Source organism: Aulonocara sp. 'chitande type north' Nkhata Bay, linkage group LG5, assembly GCF_057382095.1.
Source record: "Aulonocara sp. 'chitande type north' Nkhata Bay isolate Kocher_YH1m ecotype deep benthic linkage group LG5, A_spYH_male_GT1.1, whole genome shotgun sequence".
In the NCBI taxonomy this organism is placed as follows: domain Eukaryota; kingdom Metazoa; phylum Chordata; class Actinopteri; order Cichliformes; family Cichlidae; genus Aulonocara; species Aulonocara sp. 'chitande type north' Nkhata Bay.
The window spans coordinates 28693298-28706363 of record NC_141348.1 but is presented as its reverse complement, the minus strand read 5'-3'; the positions used below and the strand labels follow the sequence as shown (position 1 = coordinate 28706363).

Here is a 13066-nt window from a genome sequence, read left to right as displayed (position 1 = left end):
AGTACAGAAATGTATTAGTGTGCAAATAAATATTCAGTTCATTTCAATTTTACTTATACAGTGCAAGTTAAAAACTGCAGTCATTTAAAAGGTGCTTTAGACTGTGAGGTAATTAAGTCAAATGTATTTATATAGCTTGTTTCAAGAAGAAAAATCATAGAGAGCCTCACAGCATACTATAAAATAGATAAAAATGTGTAGCTACAACAACTAAAAGAGACCAAACTAAGCAAAATCAAGCTTGCACAGGTGGGTCTTTCGCTTATTTTTGACGCTAACAACAGCGTGCTCAGATCTCAAGTAGAAGCGGATCGATTAATCAGTGGGCTGATTTTATTGCAGATGTTAGCCATTTACTGATCTTTTTGTAAAAGCATTTATAAATGCTGATAAATGAAAAGTGTCATCCTAACATAAAGCAAAGTTAAATTAAATAAAGGAGAAATGGGGGGAAAAAAAACACCCTTCAACCCTGTTATCAGTGTTGACATTGCATAGATTGTCCACCAGAGGGCACTCAGCAATGTTGGCAACATGTTTTGAAATGCCACAAATATAGCAGCCAGCTGATCCAAGCAGAATTTGCAGAATAAAAATAACAAATATTAGGGAAATCTGCTTCTTTTGAGAAAAGATAAAAAATTTGATGGAATAAAAGCAGGTATGGTTATTTCGCTGTTATACTGACACTGTTAACAGATGAGAAAAACCATTGTGCAACACACCTGACATGTTTATCTTATAGGGAAAATCTGATAATCCCCTATGAGCAAGCACTCGTTGACACTGGGGAGAAAGAACTCTATTTTAACAGGAAGAAACCTTCATTATAACCAGGTTTTTGTTCTCGCCTTTGTTGTTGATAAAAGCAATTTGTTATCTCAGGTTGGGTACACCCAGAAGGTTGCAATGCAGCCAGTGGCTGCATAAATGGTAGAAAATTCGCCTTAAAAAGTATGGCGTACTTTGAAAAAATATCGGTTGAGTGCAAAGCAAAATTTGCAATTTTGAATGAAGCAGTGGGTGGAAGACAGACAACCAAGTATAGAAAGGGGTGGTAACAATGGCTATGGTGTGTCCGTGTGTGTGTGTGTGTGTGTGTGTGTGTGTGTGTGTGTGTGTGTGCGCGCGCGTGTGTGTGTGGAGGATGGGGTGGGAGGGTTAATCGTACCATGCAGAACATTTAAGCTCTGCTCTTTCATCTGCACACACAATCAGCCAGTTGTAGCCATTCATTTCTAATAACCAAGTTTGTGACTGTGCCTGACTACAATAGCAAACTGACAAGATGACGTTAGGCTGCTGGAAAAGAAGCAGCATGCGGCGGATTTAAACTTCAAATTTCATGAAAGGCCTTCCCACATTCAGTGGTGGTTTCCTTTATTCCCTGCTGGGAACAGTGGCTGCTTATTCTCCAACTAGCACTAATGTATTCCCAAATTATGTGTACAATACACACACATTTGCACACAATTTAAAAAAAAAAAGTCTCATTTATAACATCCTATAATTTCAAATTTCAACATGCAACACTGAACACAAATGTCTATCTATCTATTTATAAATATGTAGGGGGGGGGGGGGGGAGCAATGCAGCATGGGAAAAGAATTAGTAAGGAATAAGTCACATAATAACTTGTTTTTGTGAGTCTGTGATCAACTTTTATTTACTGCTCTTTGTATATTTAGCCAAGTGCTTTCAACATATAAGCAGATGTGTCACGAGCTCTGTTGCTGATTTTCTAACCCCTACACAGAACAAACACCAGCACATCTTTGTGACCGACAGCACAGAAACAGTTTGCATGTTTGCTGATGTTAGTTGAGCTGCGTGAATAGTTGCATTTGAAATTAGCTGCCACTTAGAAAAATGCACTCTGTTTATGTTTGTGCCTTTTCATTAGCTAGCTAGACGCTTAAGTACAGCGACCGCAACTTTACATCTGCACCATGAACACATCACAGGGATGAGAAAAAAAATGCAATCATTTCATTATTTTCTTATTACTGAGCAGGTATCTCTGAAAGCAACGTTGGGCTGCAGCACACGCAAAATTCATTCATTCACCAGTAATATGCAGGAACCTGCCTACCAGATTTAATTGCTTGTTATGTGAAGGTGTCAAAAGCCGTTCTGGATCATTATGGGCCTCTTTAACCCCTGCATATATCCTCTCACTGCTTTTATACTTATTTTTTAATCAATATTTGTGCTTATTTGTTATGTGAGATTATGAGAGCCCTTCTTCCCTGCAGCACCCCACTACTTCTGCAACCTCTTCCTCCATGGGCAACACCAGCCACCTCAGTTTATTCCTCAGTGGTTGTGTTGTGATGTCCATTTTGTAATAGGCAATGATAATTAGAAGAAAACTGTATGAATGTTTGACCTAAGCTAATTAGAAAGTTTGCAGACTTGGCAGCAGGAATCAGCAGCGGGATAATGAATCATAAAATGGTTCATTACTGTGCTCAGGGAACACTCTCAATCTCAATAAACGGACATGGGGCCTAGCAGACAAATCAAACCAAGACGCATACCTCGCCTCATTTACTTGCTGAAAGGATCACAATAAAAAAAAAGGAAAGAAAATTCTTTTTTTTCCCCTCACTAAATGGTTTCTATTATTAAAGTGTTTCTTCTCCTCTCACCTCTTTTCCTTCTATCTGTTCTTCTATCTACACCTCTCTCAAAGTCCATCTCTAAGGACACCCATTTGGATGCAATAGAGAATACAAACTGCCATTTTCTGTAAAATAGTCAATTTATTCAGTGCATTAACAATGTGTGCAAATCAAAGCAAGCTACTTCAACTACACAGGGCATGCATGCTAATAAATAGCACACTATCTTCGATCAACTGTTGAACATTATGCTGTTCTTTGGACTGTACACTGTTCTTCCTAGTGTTTTCTTTTTCCTCTGGCCTCCCCTGAGAAATAAGTACTGAATCTACCCACATACAATGTTTCTGCACTTCAGACCCAGAGGACAACAAACCGCCCACATTAGTTTCCTCAGACATCCAAGGCACCTTGCAGGCTCCCACTGGTAGGACCACAGCAGAGCATGACATATAGATAACAATCCACTCTGACCGTGTCTGTAGAGCCGTCATAAAAACTTGATGTAAATTCCTTTAAGTGTTAGTTACAATATTCCACCAGCTCAGTAGTTATCTACTCATACATATACATGTGGATAGTTTACACACACATTAAAAGGAGACTACACCAACACACATACAGTGTTGAACTGTGCTCACGTGTGACACACTTTACCTTAAGATCGATCCTCGTTTCAAAAAGTAAAAACTTTTTGTCAGGACTTCATCTGTACTCAGCATATATATTATATTTTTATACGCCAATAAATTGCCTGGCAATGACACATTTTTAGCCTTTATGCAGCTACAACACTTTATGAAAACATCTTATCGTTTTAATTTCACAGCGCTAACACTAACTCAGCTTTGATTTATACATACCTAGCAATCACCTGGCAACAGGGTAAAATTGCCCATTTTTTTCCACATAAACTATTTATTTTTAACTTTCTTATTGTGATTAAGTACACCAGTTTGCCAGCAGCACAGAAGGGTCAAACAATGTACTAATTAACATAAATTAGCACTTTTTTCTGTTTTCGTTTTCTTATTTAAGACAACGGTGTCAAAATCAATAAAGCTGTGTCTTTAAATTGTCAGAAGCTGGTTGATCTGACTTTCCACAGCTTCGTCTGAAGCGATATGCAAAACCAGGGTATCAAACATAAGGCGGGGGGCCAGAATGAGCCCAGCAAAGGCTTTGGAAAAAGTGAAGGAAGGCATAGATGTCAAAGTCTGGGAGAGGCAGACTGTGTGGAGTGACGAAGAGGACCCAAAATGCGGACACCAAGGAACGTGGAACAAAACTTGAATGTTAACAGAAAGTGAGCCGTTTATTAAGGCTGGTAAAAGATTACAAAACAAAAGGCAGAGATGAAGCTAAACGATAACTTAAACTGGAGAAACTAAACATTAAAAAAAACAAGAAATGAAACTTGACATGGATACAAAGATACATGGAACATGGAAACGTGGCACAAAGAACAACACAACCTGACAATAAATGAACAGAAACACACAGACTAAGGCTACGTCCACAGGTACCCGGGTAGATTTTTCTATGCGTTTTTATCCTTTCGTCCACACGTAAACGGCATTTTCGGTCACTGAAAACTGAGATTTTTAAAAACTCCTGCCAGGGTGGACATTTTCAAAAACTCAGGTTTTGCATTTTCGTGTGGACGAAGAAAACGGAGAAAATGCAGCGCAACGCTGTGCGCCACGTTATTGTTTCGGTGAAATGGATTTCTACAATGGCGGACTTAGACAAAATACTGTTACTGTTAATTTTACTCTCTGCAGTGTTTACATGCTTACATATACACACACAGTTACTGTCCCTCCACACATAGGACTCGGTTCTGCTTCTATGCGCCATCTTTGTTTACTGTTTCCCACCAAGGCTTCTAGACTTCTGATTGGCCAACATTTCTACACGGTTAGGTATATATCGCCACCCGTTGCTTTGGCATGTTCCTAGCAGCGTTTTTGCCTTTACATGTGGACGGGATTTAAAAAAAAAAAAAAAAAACGAAAACAGAAAATCTCCGTTTTCAAAAATACCCGTTTACGTGTGGACGTAGCCTAAACAAGGGTGATTAGGGGAAGTGGAAACACACGGGGAAACAGCTGACAGTAATCTGACATAACGAGACAAAGGAAGCAAATCTGACTACACTGACATAGGACACATACCTTCAAAATAAAACAGGAAATATGAGACGCAGACATGGCAATACGAACTTGACAAGATAAGACACGCAGCATGAAACACATAAAGGGCTTGGGGAAACTTAAACACAGGGGTAGAAAAACACAAAAGGAATCTAATAAACAACTGAACTTAGCTAACCTAAAGAACTTAAACATCAACATCCAAATAAACTAAAACTTAAAACGCTGAGTCAACAGACCCAGGAACATGACAAAAATTTAAACTGTTAACGGTATTTTGATAAGTTTTACAGCTTTTACTGTTGATAAAGACCTCACCTATTGTCATTCATAGTACACCAACGCAGTTAAGCAATAGATAAACAATTAAATGACAGAAAGGTTTCTGTTTTTCACTATCTTCTGTGAATGAACCAAACTGGGCAATGAGCTGCCAGAACTTTTTCAGTAATTTTACACATTTGTCATGTCGAAAAACTGAGACATACAAAATTGCACTTTTTATATGAAGATATTTGAGAGATTAAATGTTTATTTAAAAGTCTTTACACTGTAAGAAAGGAGAGTTTCACTGTCCTGTCTGGTCCGCTTAACACTTTCAAGCTTGAACCATGAAAACTTCTTTTCTGATGAAATTAAAATAATGATGGTAATTCAAATATATGAGTTCTAACTTACATCAATAAAAAATATGATATAGCAATTTTGCAATTTATTGCTTGTGTAATTTCTTTTGGCTTTTTTGGGGAAAAAATGTCTCATGTGTCAAATATGACACACTTGGCTTCACAAGGTGTGGCCCATGATGTAATATTAGATGGACACTCCTGCTCTAAGAGCTGCAAGGATTTTATAGATCAAGCAGATTGAATTTACTTTTTAACATTAGCTAAAGGAAGCTCTACCTTTAGTATCTAAAGACTGATTCCAGGACATTTTTAAAGAATTAATGCACATTTGTTTAACAACGTGTTTTTCAATTGTGTATTTATCCGCAGCTAAAACACAGCACACATGTTCATAATGGAGTTGGCACAAAGTCTGCAGTTGGTAATCTCTGCACAGCAGACCGCACTATGGGAGCTAACTAAACAACATTAATAGTAAACATTTTCCACAGAACAGCGGAGCAAAAACTAACTCTGTGCACAGTACCACTCTACTCCTGTAGTCTCCACCAGCCTCAATCAAGAGGGCTTTATTCTCTGACTCATATCTTCAGTCAGGGGAACCAGAGCTGCAACAAAATGGCTCCGGGAACAATGTGCAGGCCTGATTGCTCTATTGTGAGTTAGCTGTGGCCTTTGACATCTCCTCCTGAACCAAGAGTGTCTAATTCTGACAAGATTTGTCTGGAGACACAGCTGGAGGGCATTGTTACAGACAGGTGCCATATACTGCCTGTTCAACAAAGACAGTGAAGAGCTAGACAATAACAGAAAAGGGGGGGGGGGGAGCTGCCACTGTGAGAATGGCTGTCTGTCTGCACATGCTGTGGTTTTTGAGTCTTTAAAGAGACAGGCATAGAATATCCAAAAGGTTAGAGGTGGATAACAGAGGGAGCATGCCAAGAGAAATCAGAGTCCCGGAAGGTGCGCGTGTTCGCTTTTGTCCATTTGGCAGCGACAGAGTAAGGAGAGTGTTATGTCTACAGGGCAGGACAGTGCCAAGCAGGAAGGGCAAGGTCCATGAGCAGGGGGGACTGTGCCCACTCATGACAAAAGGAAAAAAAAATAATAGTGCAGATCTGGTGTGAGGGAGTGACTGTCATCAAAAATCATGTTAGTGTGTTAAAGTGGAGGAGGGAGAGATTGTGTTAACATGCTGAGAAAAAGAAGAGAGATCAAGTTAAAACAGACTGTCATCTATCCGTGACCCACTGCTACCTACGAAAAACAGGCCTTTTGGTGCATCCAGCACATATGTGAAAGCTGCTGGCAGCTGTGCAAATCCGAAGGTGCATTCAGTGTTATGAATTTGCCTTCCTTTTCACCGTTTCGCCACCATCTCACACTGGCCATTCACACACATACCAACAATGTAAACAATAGCAGCAAAAAAGTTGTAACTTACAGCCTTTGTATATGTCTGTAGGAATCTGGACTGCACTCGAAGAGTAGTTGACCTTGTTTTTAAAATTGGGATCGTCCACAAACTCCAGTTCCAAAGACGATGAAGTCTCCAGTGGATTCTCCTCTTCCCCGTCCTCGGTCTGCAGACACACACGCACACACACACACACACACACACACACACACACACACACACACACACACACACACACACACACAAATCTAAGTGAGAACACAAATAAGAACAGACAGGAAAAAGATGGAGAAACACGCTAATGTAGAACCGTATTTTGTCACCTCGCTTATTGTGGTTTTACAGGACCTATTGTCTGCTTCCTGGTTTAGATGCTTCGGTTCTCGTAGGAGAACAATAGCAGGTATTAGCGCAGACACCAAACGGAGGTACTCATTAGTACTCCTGATGACAATCTCAGACACATGAGGTGTCGCACAAATTAACCCCAACAATAACTAGCACCTAGCACCACTTAATCACGGTTTAGTATACCGCCAGGACGAACGAGAGCAGCGCTGTTTCACTTCTCTCACCGATGAACATTTAACATTTAAAGAAATAAATAATTAGCATCTAATTTTTCTACTTATAGCATGTTCAGCGCCGAGAGTAAAGATGAGAAAGCTTGACACATATTACATTAGGAACTCTAGATATCAAAGAGAGCCTGAATATTAAAAAAAGAGCTAAACTGACATTTGAGCTTTTTATCTTGATAAGTTATCACTGTAGTACAATCTGTGCCTGTTAACACCGGATGAAGAGATTTTAGGTTGTGAAAAAAACAAGATATAAGCCTGCCGCCTGACTCTGTTTATTAGCTCATCTTGATCTGATATTACTGTGTGTGCCCTCTAAAGCCCTGTTAGATGCACTTTCTAAAAAACAGGTAAAGCTGACAAGTCAACGTCCTTGCTACAAAGTAAAAAGAAATATTAAATTTATGTGTACTCATGCACCAACCTGTGATACAGAAGTAACCCTCGGCAAACTCAGGCATCGTGCTTCTCTAATTCCTTTTTTATTAGTGATCCTTCATTTGATTTCATTCACTTAATGCTTGCAAAACAAAAAACTCATATCTCAGATCATTCTTCGTGCATTTGAATAGCCAAAGAGCAGCATTTCACATCGCATCGCTTTGATAAAGCAGCACGGGTTAATTGGACCTGACATGAAAAAAAAAGGTTGTTTTTTGAAGAAATTAAATCAAAACCCCACGTCCAGAGCAAAATTTGATTGATGGGCACACTTTAATTGACTATTAAAATGCAATTACAAACTGTTGTCGAAATGAGCCGAGCGATAGCTTTGCTGAAGCCCCATTGACAGACAGCAGAAGAGACGATGAGTATTGTGAGTATTGTTCCCCAGCTCAGGGGAAAGTTTTCATTACTATAAATAATATATTATAGCACAGGAAAAATATACATTGGGAAATATACAGTATGCTTGCACATATGATATTTAACCCATAGACCACTACTTTATTTGTGTTTTTAAAATAGTTAAACATTAAAACTAATGACCTCTCAAAAAAGTGTCTAGTTAAATCTAATTTACCTAACTGGCAATGTTTTAGAAAATCAATTAATAATGAGTATTAGTTCCACTAACTAAATTACTAATTCAACTTAAACTCATGGCACAATGTAATGTTTTTTGTTACAAGGTCACCTATACCCATTGTTTCTTTAATATTAGAGAGTTTACCTCCTCTGTTTAGTTATACTGAAGATCTGTTGCACACAACAAATGTAGAATAAAGTCTACCACAAATTTTGAGTTTGAATTTAAGAGGAAAGACTTATAAAAATACAATTCACGTGAAAAATATTTTGAATTTAGTAAACTGGTAATAAAATAGCGAAGTTCTGCTGCGGTGTAAAAAGAACTATGATTGAACGCATCCTGTCTGTAAAAGCTTCGAGTCTTGCCCTATTCTATTCTGTCTACTTTTGGAATAATTCATATTGTAAATGCAAACAGTTCTCTCATTTTCACAGTGCTCATATGGATCCTGCTGCTTGAGGTAACCCTGTGAAGCTTCAGGTTTTTAATACTGTCAAAAGAAAGACACCTACAAACAGCAGTAAGCAAAAACCACAACCAGGATTAATTCCTTTATAGACAAGCTTGTGTGTGCTTTTTTATGCTCTTTGTAACACCAATTAACCAGTGCTGCAGCTGAAATGTGGAAAAACCCTGATGTTCAGAGTTGTTTTGTATTTTTTCCCTGAAAAAAAAAATCACTGAGTTGGCAGCATGAATAGAGCGCATGTTGTTGTGCATTGATTACATGTATCAGTTTTGATAGCAGGCACCGTTTATTCCTTCATATTGTCAACCTGTGACTGACAGTTCAGGGGGTGCACTATGTTCATTACTGTAATTAAAAACCTGTTTTTGTTGATATGTTGTTACTGTAACCCTGACACAGGCAACCGCCTATGTCAGCCACATTGGCATGTGCCAGGATTTTTCAAAGTCTCTCTCTTTAAACACTCCCAGTTCATTAAAAGTTACAAACACAATTCTTACACTATCAGGCAACAACAACAAATACACAATACACATAATGTTGTCCTCTTGTCCTGGTTTAATGGGGCTTTTTATGTTCCAACTTCATAAGAAAAATAAACTGAGGCTAAGCTAGAGAGGGAGGTAATTTTCTAAGAAGGAAAACACATAAGAATTAGTTACTGTAAAAGCATGATCACACTATAATATTACTGGTTACACAGGGGTTTGATAGCAAATAGATGTCTGCTGGATTCATGTCAGTTTAACATATTGTTTCCGCTGTGAATCTGAAATGCTTTGAGCTTTGACTATCAAACAACAGTGAACCTGATTGGGTTAGGGATGTTGGCTTTTCAGCGGCACTAACTGTGAGTTTGTTTATCACTCAGTGTGACACTAATTCTGTCAATGTCGGGCATGGAGCCTCTTTTTTTTCCTCCCCTTTCTTCAGAAGAGCCCAATCATAATTAACCAAGGCAGTGTCTAATTAGGAGCTGAATAAATCCACACAGGAAAGACTGATTGGTTCATTTTCTTCAACCATCCACCACCTGTTTTGCCCCATTCATTACCCAATTTGTTAATTTTATCTACCCGTTCTCAAGGTTTAATTAAAGACTGAAGAGACCAGAGATGACATTTTAAAGCTTCTTTCTATCTCACCTTCAGCCAACCAGGGCTAACCTGAGACATACTGCTTGTGACCCTGTGTATGTGCTTGCACGAGAGAGTGCTTAGGTGGAGGGAAAGAAAAAAAGACTATGATAACCTAAGACTAAGATAATCCTTTTAAACAATGGCTGCTTCACAGAAAGCAACAATATGAGCACTAAACAGATGTTTAACATGCTTAACAAGTAGTGCTATTTGCATTTGCACGTCACATCTGAAAAACTGTGAAAAACCATTTCAATTTTGAGTCACAATTACACTAATCACACTTGTAATAATATATTTTATGTGTCTGATGCTTGTCCTCCAAGTAAATTACAACCTAGTGAGACATGATTGACAATATTTTTCAGCCAGGCAGATATAAGTATTGTGCTGAAAGCGGGATCACGCAGTCCAAATAATATTTGCATTTTCACCCGGGATGCTTTGTCTGCTCTCTGCCGAAGCGTATCTTATAATCTTTTAGGAGGTGAGAGGGAGCTGCTTTTGTTTGTTTTTGCAAAGATACAAGTGTTTTAACTCACGGCCACACGGGACCCAAAAGTCACATTGTTATTTCACATCCAAACAAACTCGCTATTTAAAAAGCTCGATAGCTGAACATATCTAAAGAGGCAAATAAAACATTCTTCAGCTTCCACATTAGAATGAACATCAGACATGCTTTGGGACATGACCGGTTTTTAACTTAAAATGAATCATCGCATTCCACATTTATATCAAGCGCACACTGACAACAGGAGAAGTTAACAGGGTACAGTGTAGAAGAGAGAAAAGAGCCTGCCAGTTACTTACCATTCTTGAAAACAGTCTTCAAACATCCCATTGCTCTATCATTAAAAGGTTTTTACTCAAGAAGTGGAGCTTAACTGAAAGAAAAAGTCATCGAGGGAGGAATCAAGATTCAGACAAGGGAGTACTGGTGGACTACTGTTGGGATTTTAGAGAGGAATGACCTCTGCCTGACTTATCCTGTCTTTTTTGGGGGTGGTGGTGGTTGTGGACTTGGTGATGTGGGGGTCAGAGGTGTGTCGCTGGTTTGGCCTCAGCGTGCCATGTTAATGATGACCGATGTTCTCCAATTAGATGCGCTGACAGGCCCTAAAGTGCTGTGTCATTAATCAAGGGAGTGGCGTGCACAAAGAGAAAATCACATCATGATTTATTGCTCCTCTGCCTCCCTTTCTCACTCTCTTCCCATCCTTTTTTTGTGCTTTGGTGATCTAAAGAGGATTCTTGCACTCCTCCTTGAAACTTAATCAATCAGCGGGCACGGGCTCCAAGTGCACCCCATCCTGAGGAGGAACTGCAGGCTGCAACCAGAGTGGCGGCCTGGTGAGACCAATGATTTGCTGGGCTTTTCTGCTTCTTTGAATGCCACTCATATTCTTCAGTGTGAACGGCACGAGTGATAGAAATTGTTCCCACTGTATGAAACTGCGATGTGACCTGTGTTTAGGTCTGAGGTGTCTCGATGAGCACAGAGGTCTGACAACCATCGTGGTCCAGAGGAAGGAGAAAACTCTGGAAATTAGACCGGAGGGAGGACATCTAAAATCACTGTCACATGCATGTCAGCCTAGCCCTGCTCTGTCACACCAGCTCACCATATAGCAGTGTCACCTCGCTAACGCACACAGACAGCCCAGGGGCCTATGACCGGAGGAAGGGGAAGGCGGGGAGGGGTGCATCAACACCAAGAAGGGAAAGGATGGGGTAGGGTTGCAGGACACGGTGGCAGGGGTAGGAAGTTGAGTGGGTGGGATTTGGGGTTTAAGGCAGGCAGACGTGTGCGTGGGAGGGGGTAGCAGTCCGTACTGTACTCACATAGTCTGAATCCGCTTTGGAATCGTAGTATGAAATGGCATTCTCCTGTACAGAAAAGAAAAGTAAAAAGAAAGATGATGAGAGAAGATATAGCAGTGCCTATATCAGCCCGGACCTGCGGTGGTAAGGTAAAGAGACTCATGGTTATATTCAATCACACTGTTCAGCATGAGAATATAATCAGCATCACAGAACACAGAGGAGTAGTGTGATGTGGAATGTCATGAGAAGGTGAGAAGATAGCTGTAGGATGTGCTGCATCTGGACGATGCTTTTGTTAATAAGATGCAAATGTACGTGGCACATGTTTGCGCTTTGTTTGAGACGCTATAGGAACAGTTTCTGGTGCTGTGGAAACTGTTGTCCCCTTGTGTGGCGCTGTGGCATGAGCTCAGATGTAACATGGAGTAAAGTGGTTCGTGTGCGAGCAAAAATAAACTCAAAACATTACTCTCTCTGGGAGTCTTATCAACCTCTGCTGGTTGTGTTTTCAGTCTAGGCAAACAGCTCTCGTGGGAGGGAAGAAACAGAAAAAGGAAAAGAATGAAAATTTATTGGCATTACTTAATTAACAAGTAAAGTTTGTGGTCACCTGCTGAAGCCCCAAATTCAGTTTTCAGCCTTTACCTGGCACTATTCCCAGGATGTTAGCTTCCCTGCCGCGCTTTTTCAGTGAAATGGCATGCTTATCTCCCACAAAGGCAGGCGTGAGGGCGGGCAGGGGCTGCGTGTATCGCCCAGGATCCGTGTGGCCTGCCTCATTATCATGAGAAGGCTGGCTGAGGATGCACTCTCAAGGGCAGCCCAGTGACCGCCTCGCCCACACTGTAAGAGCTGGTCATGGTCTGATGAAGGAGGATAGCTGAGCAGAAATAGAGTTTTCTATACAGGTGTACAAAGTCTTAAACAATGAGTACTCAGCCTGATTAATTTACTCAGTTTCTATTAGGCTCTTTCTTACTCCTACTGTTTGGTACATAATTATTCGCATCTCTCAGGTGCTCTGTGCATTTATTGATCTCAAGACAAAAACACACACCTATACACTCGCATGTATCTATATGGACAGGTCCTCTCTTTCAGCCAGCGCTCATCATCCCGTCATTCTCTTTCAATGTAAAAGCCTTTCTACACACAACAGCTGAGGTCTTGGCACGCCTGCAGCGATAATC

At 40.1% G+C, this 13066-nt stretch overlaps 1 protein-coding gene across 3 annotated transcripts in view; it reads right to left on the bottom strand.

Moving 5' to 3' along the window:
• The window catches only part of cacna2d2a (calcium channel, voltage-dependent, alpha 2/delta subunit 2a), a 183748-nt gene that overhangs the window by 54708 nt on the left and 115974 nt on the right, over positions 1-13066 (bottom strand). For 2 of the 3 annotated variants that reach the window (XM_086292772.1, XM_086292773.1), the window contains exons 5-6: positions 11895-11939; positions 6855-6993 (exon numbers count right to left, since the gene is read on the bottom strand). In XM_086292772.1, coding sequence (XP_086148898.1) covers positions 6855-6993; positions 11895-11939 — 184 coding nt within the window. The remainder of the gene's footprint in view (positions 1-6854; positions 6994-11894; positions 11940-13066) is intronic. The other variant, XM_086292774.1, reaches the window with a different exon arrangement.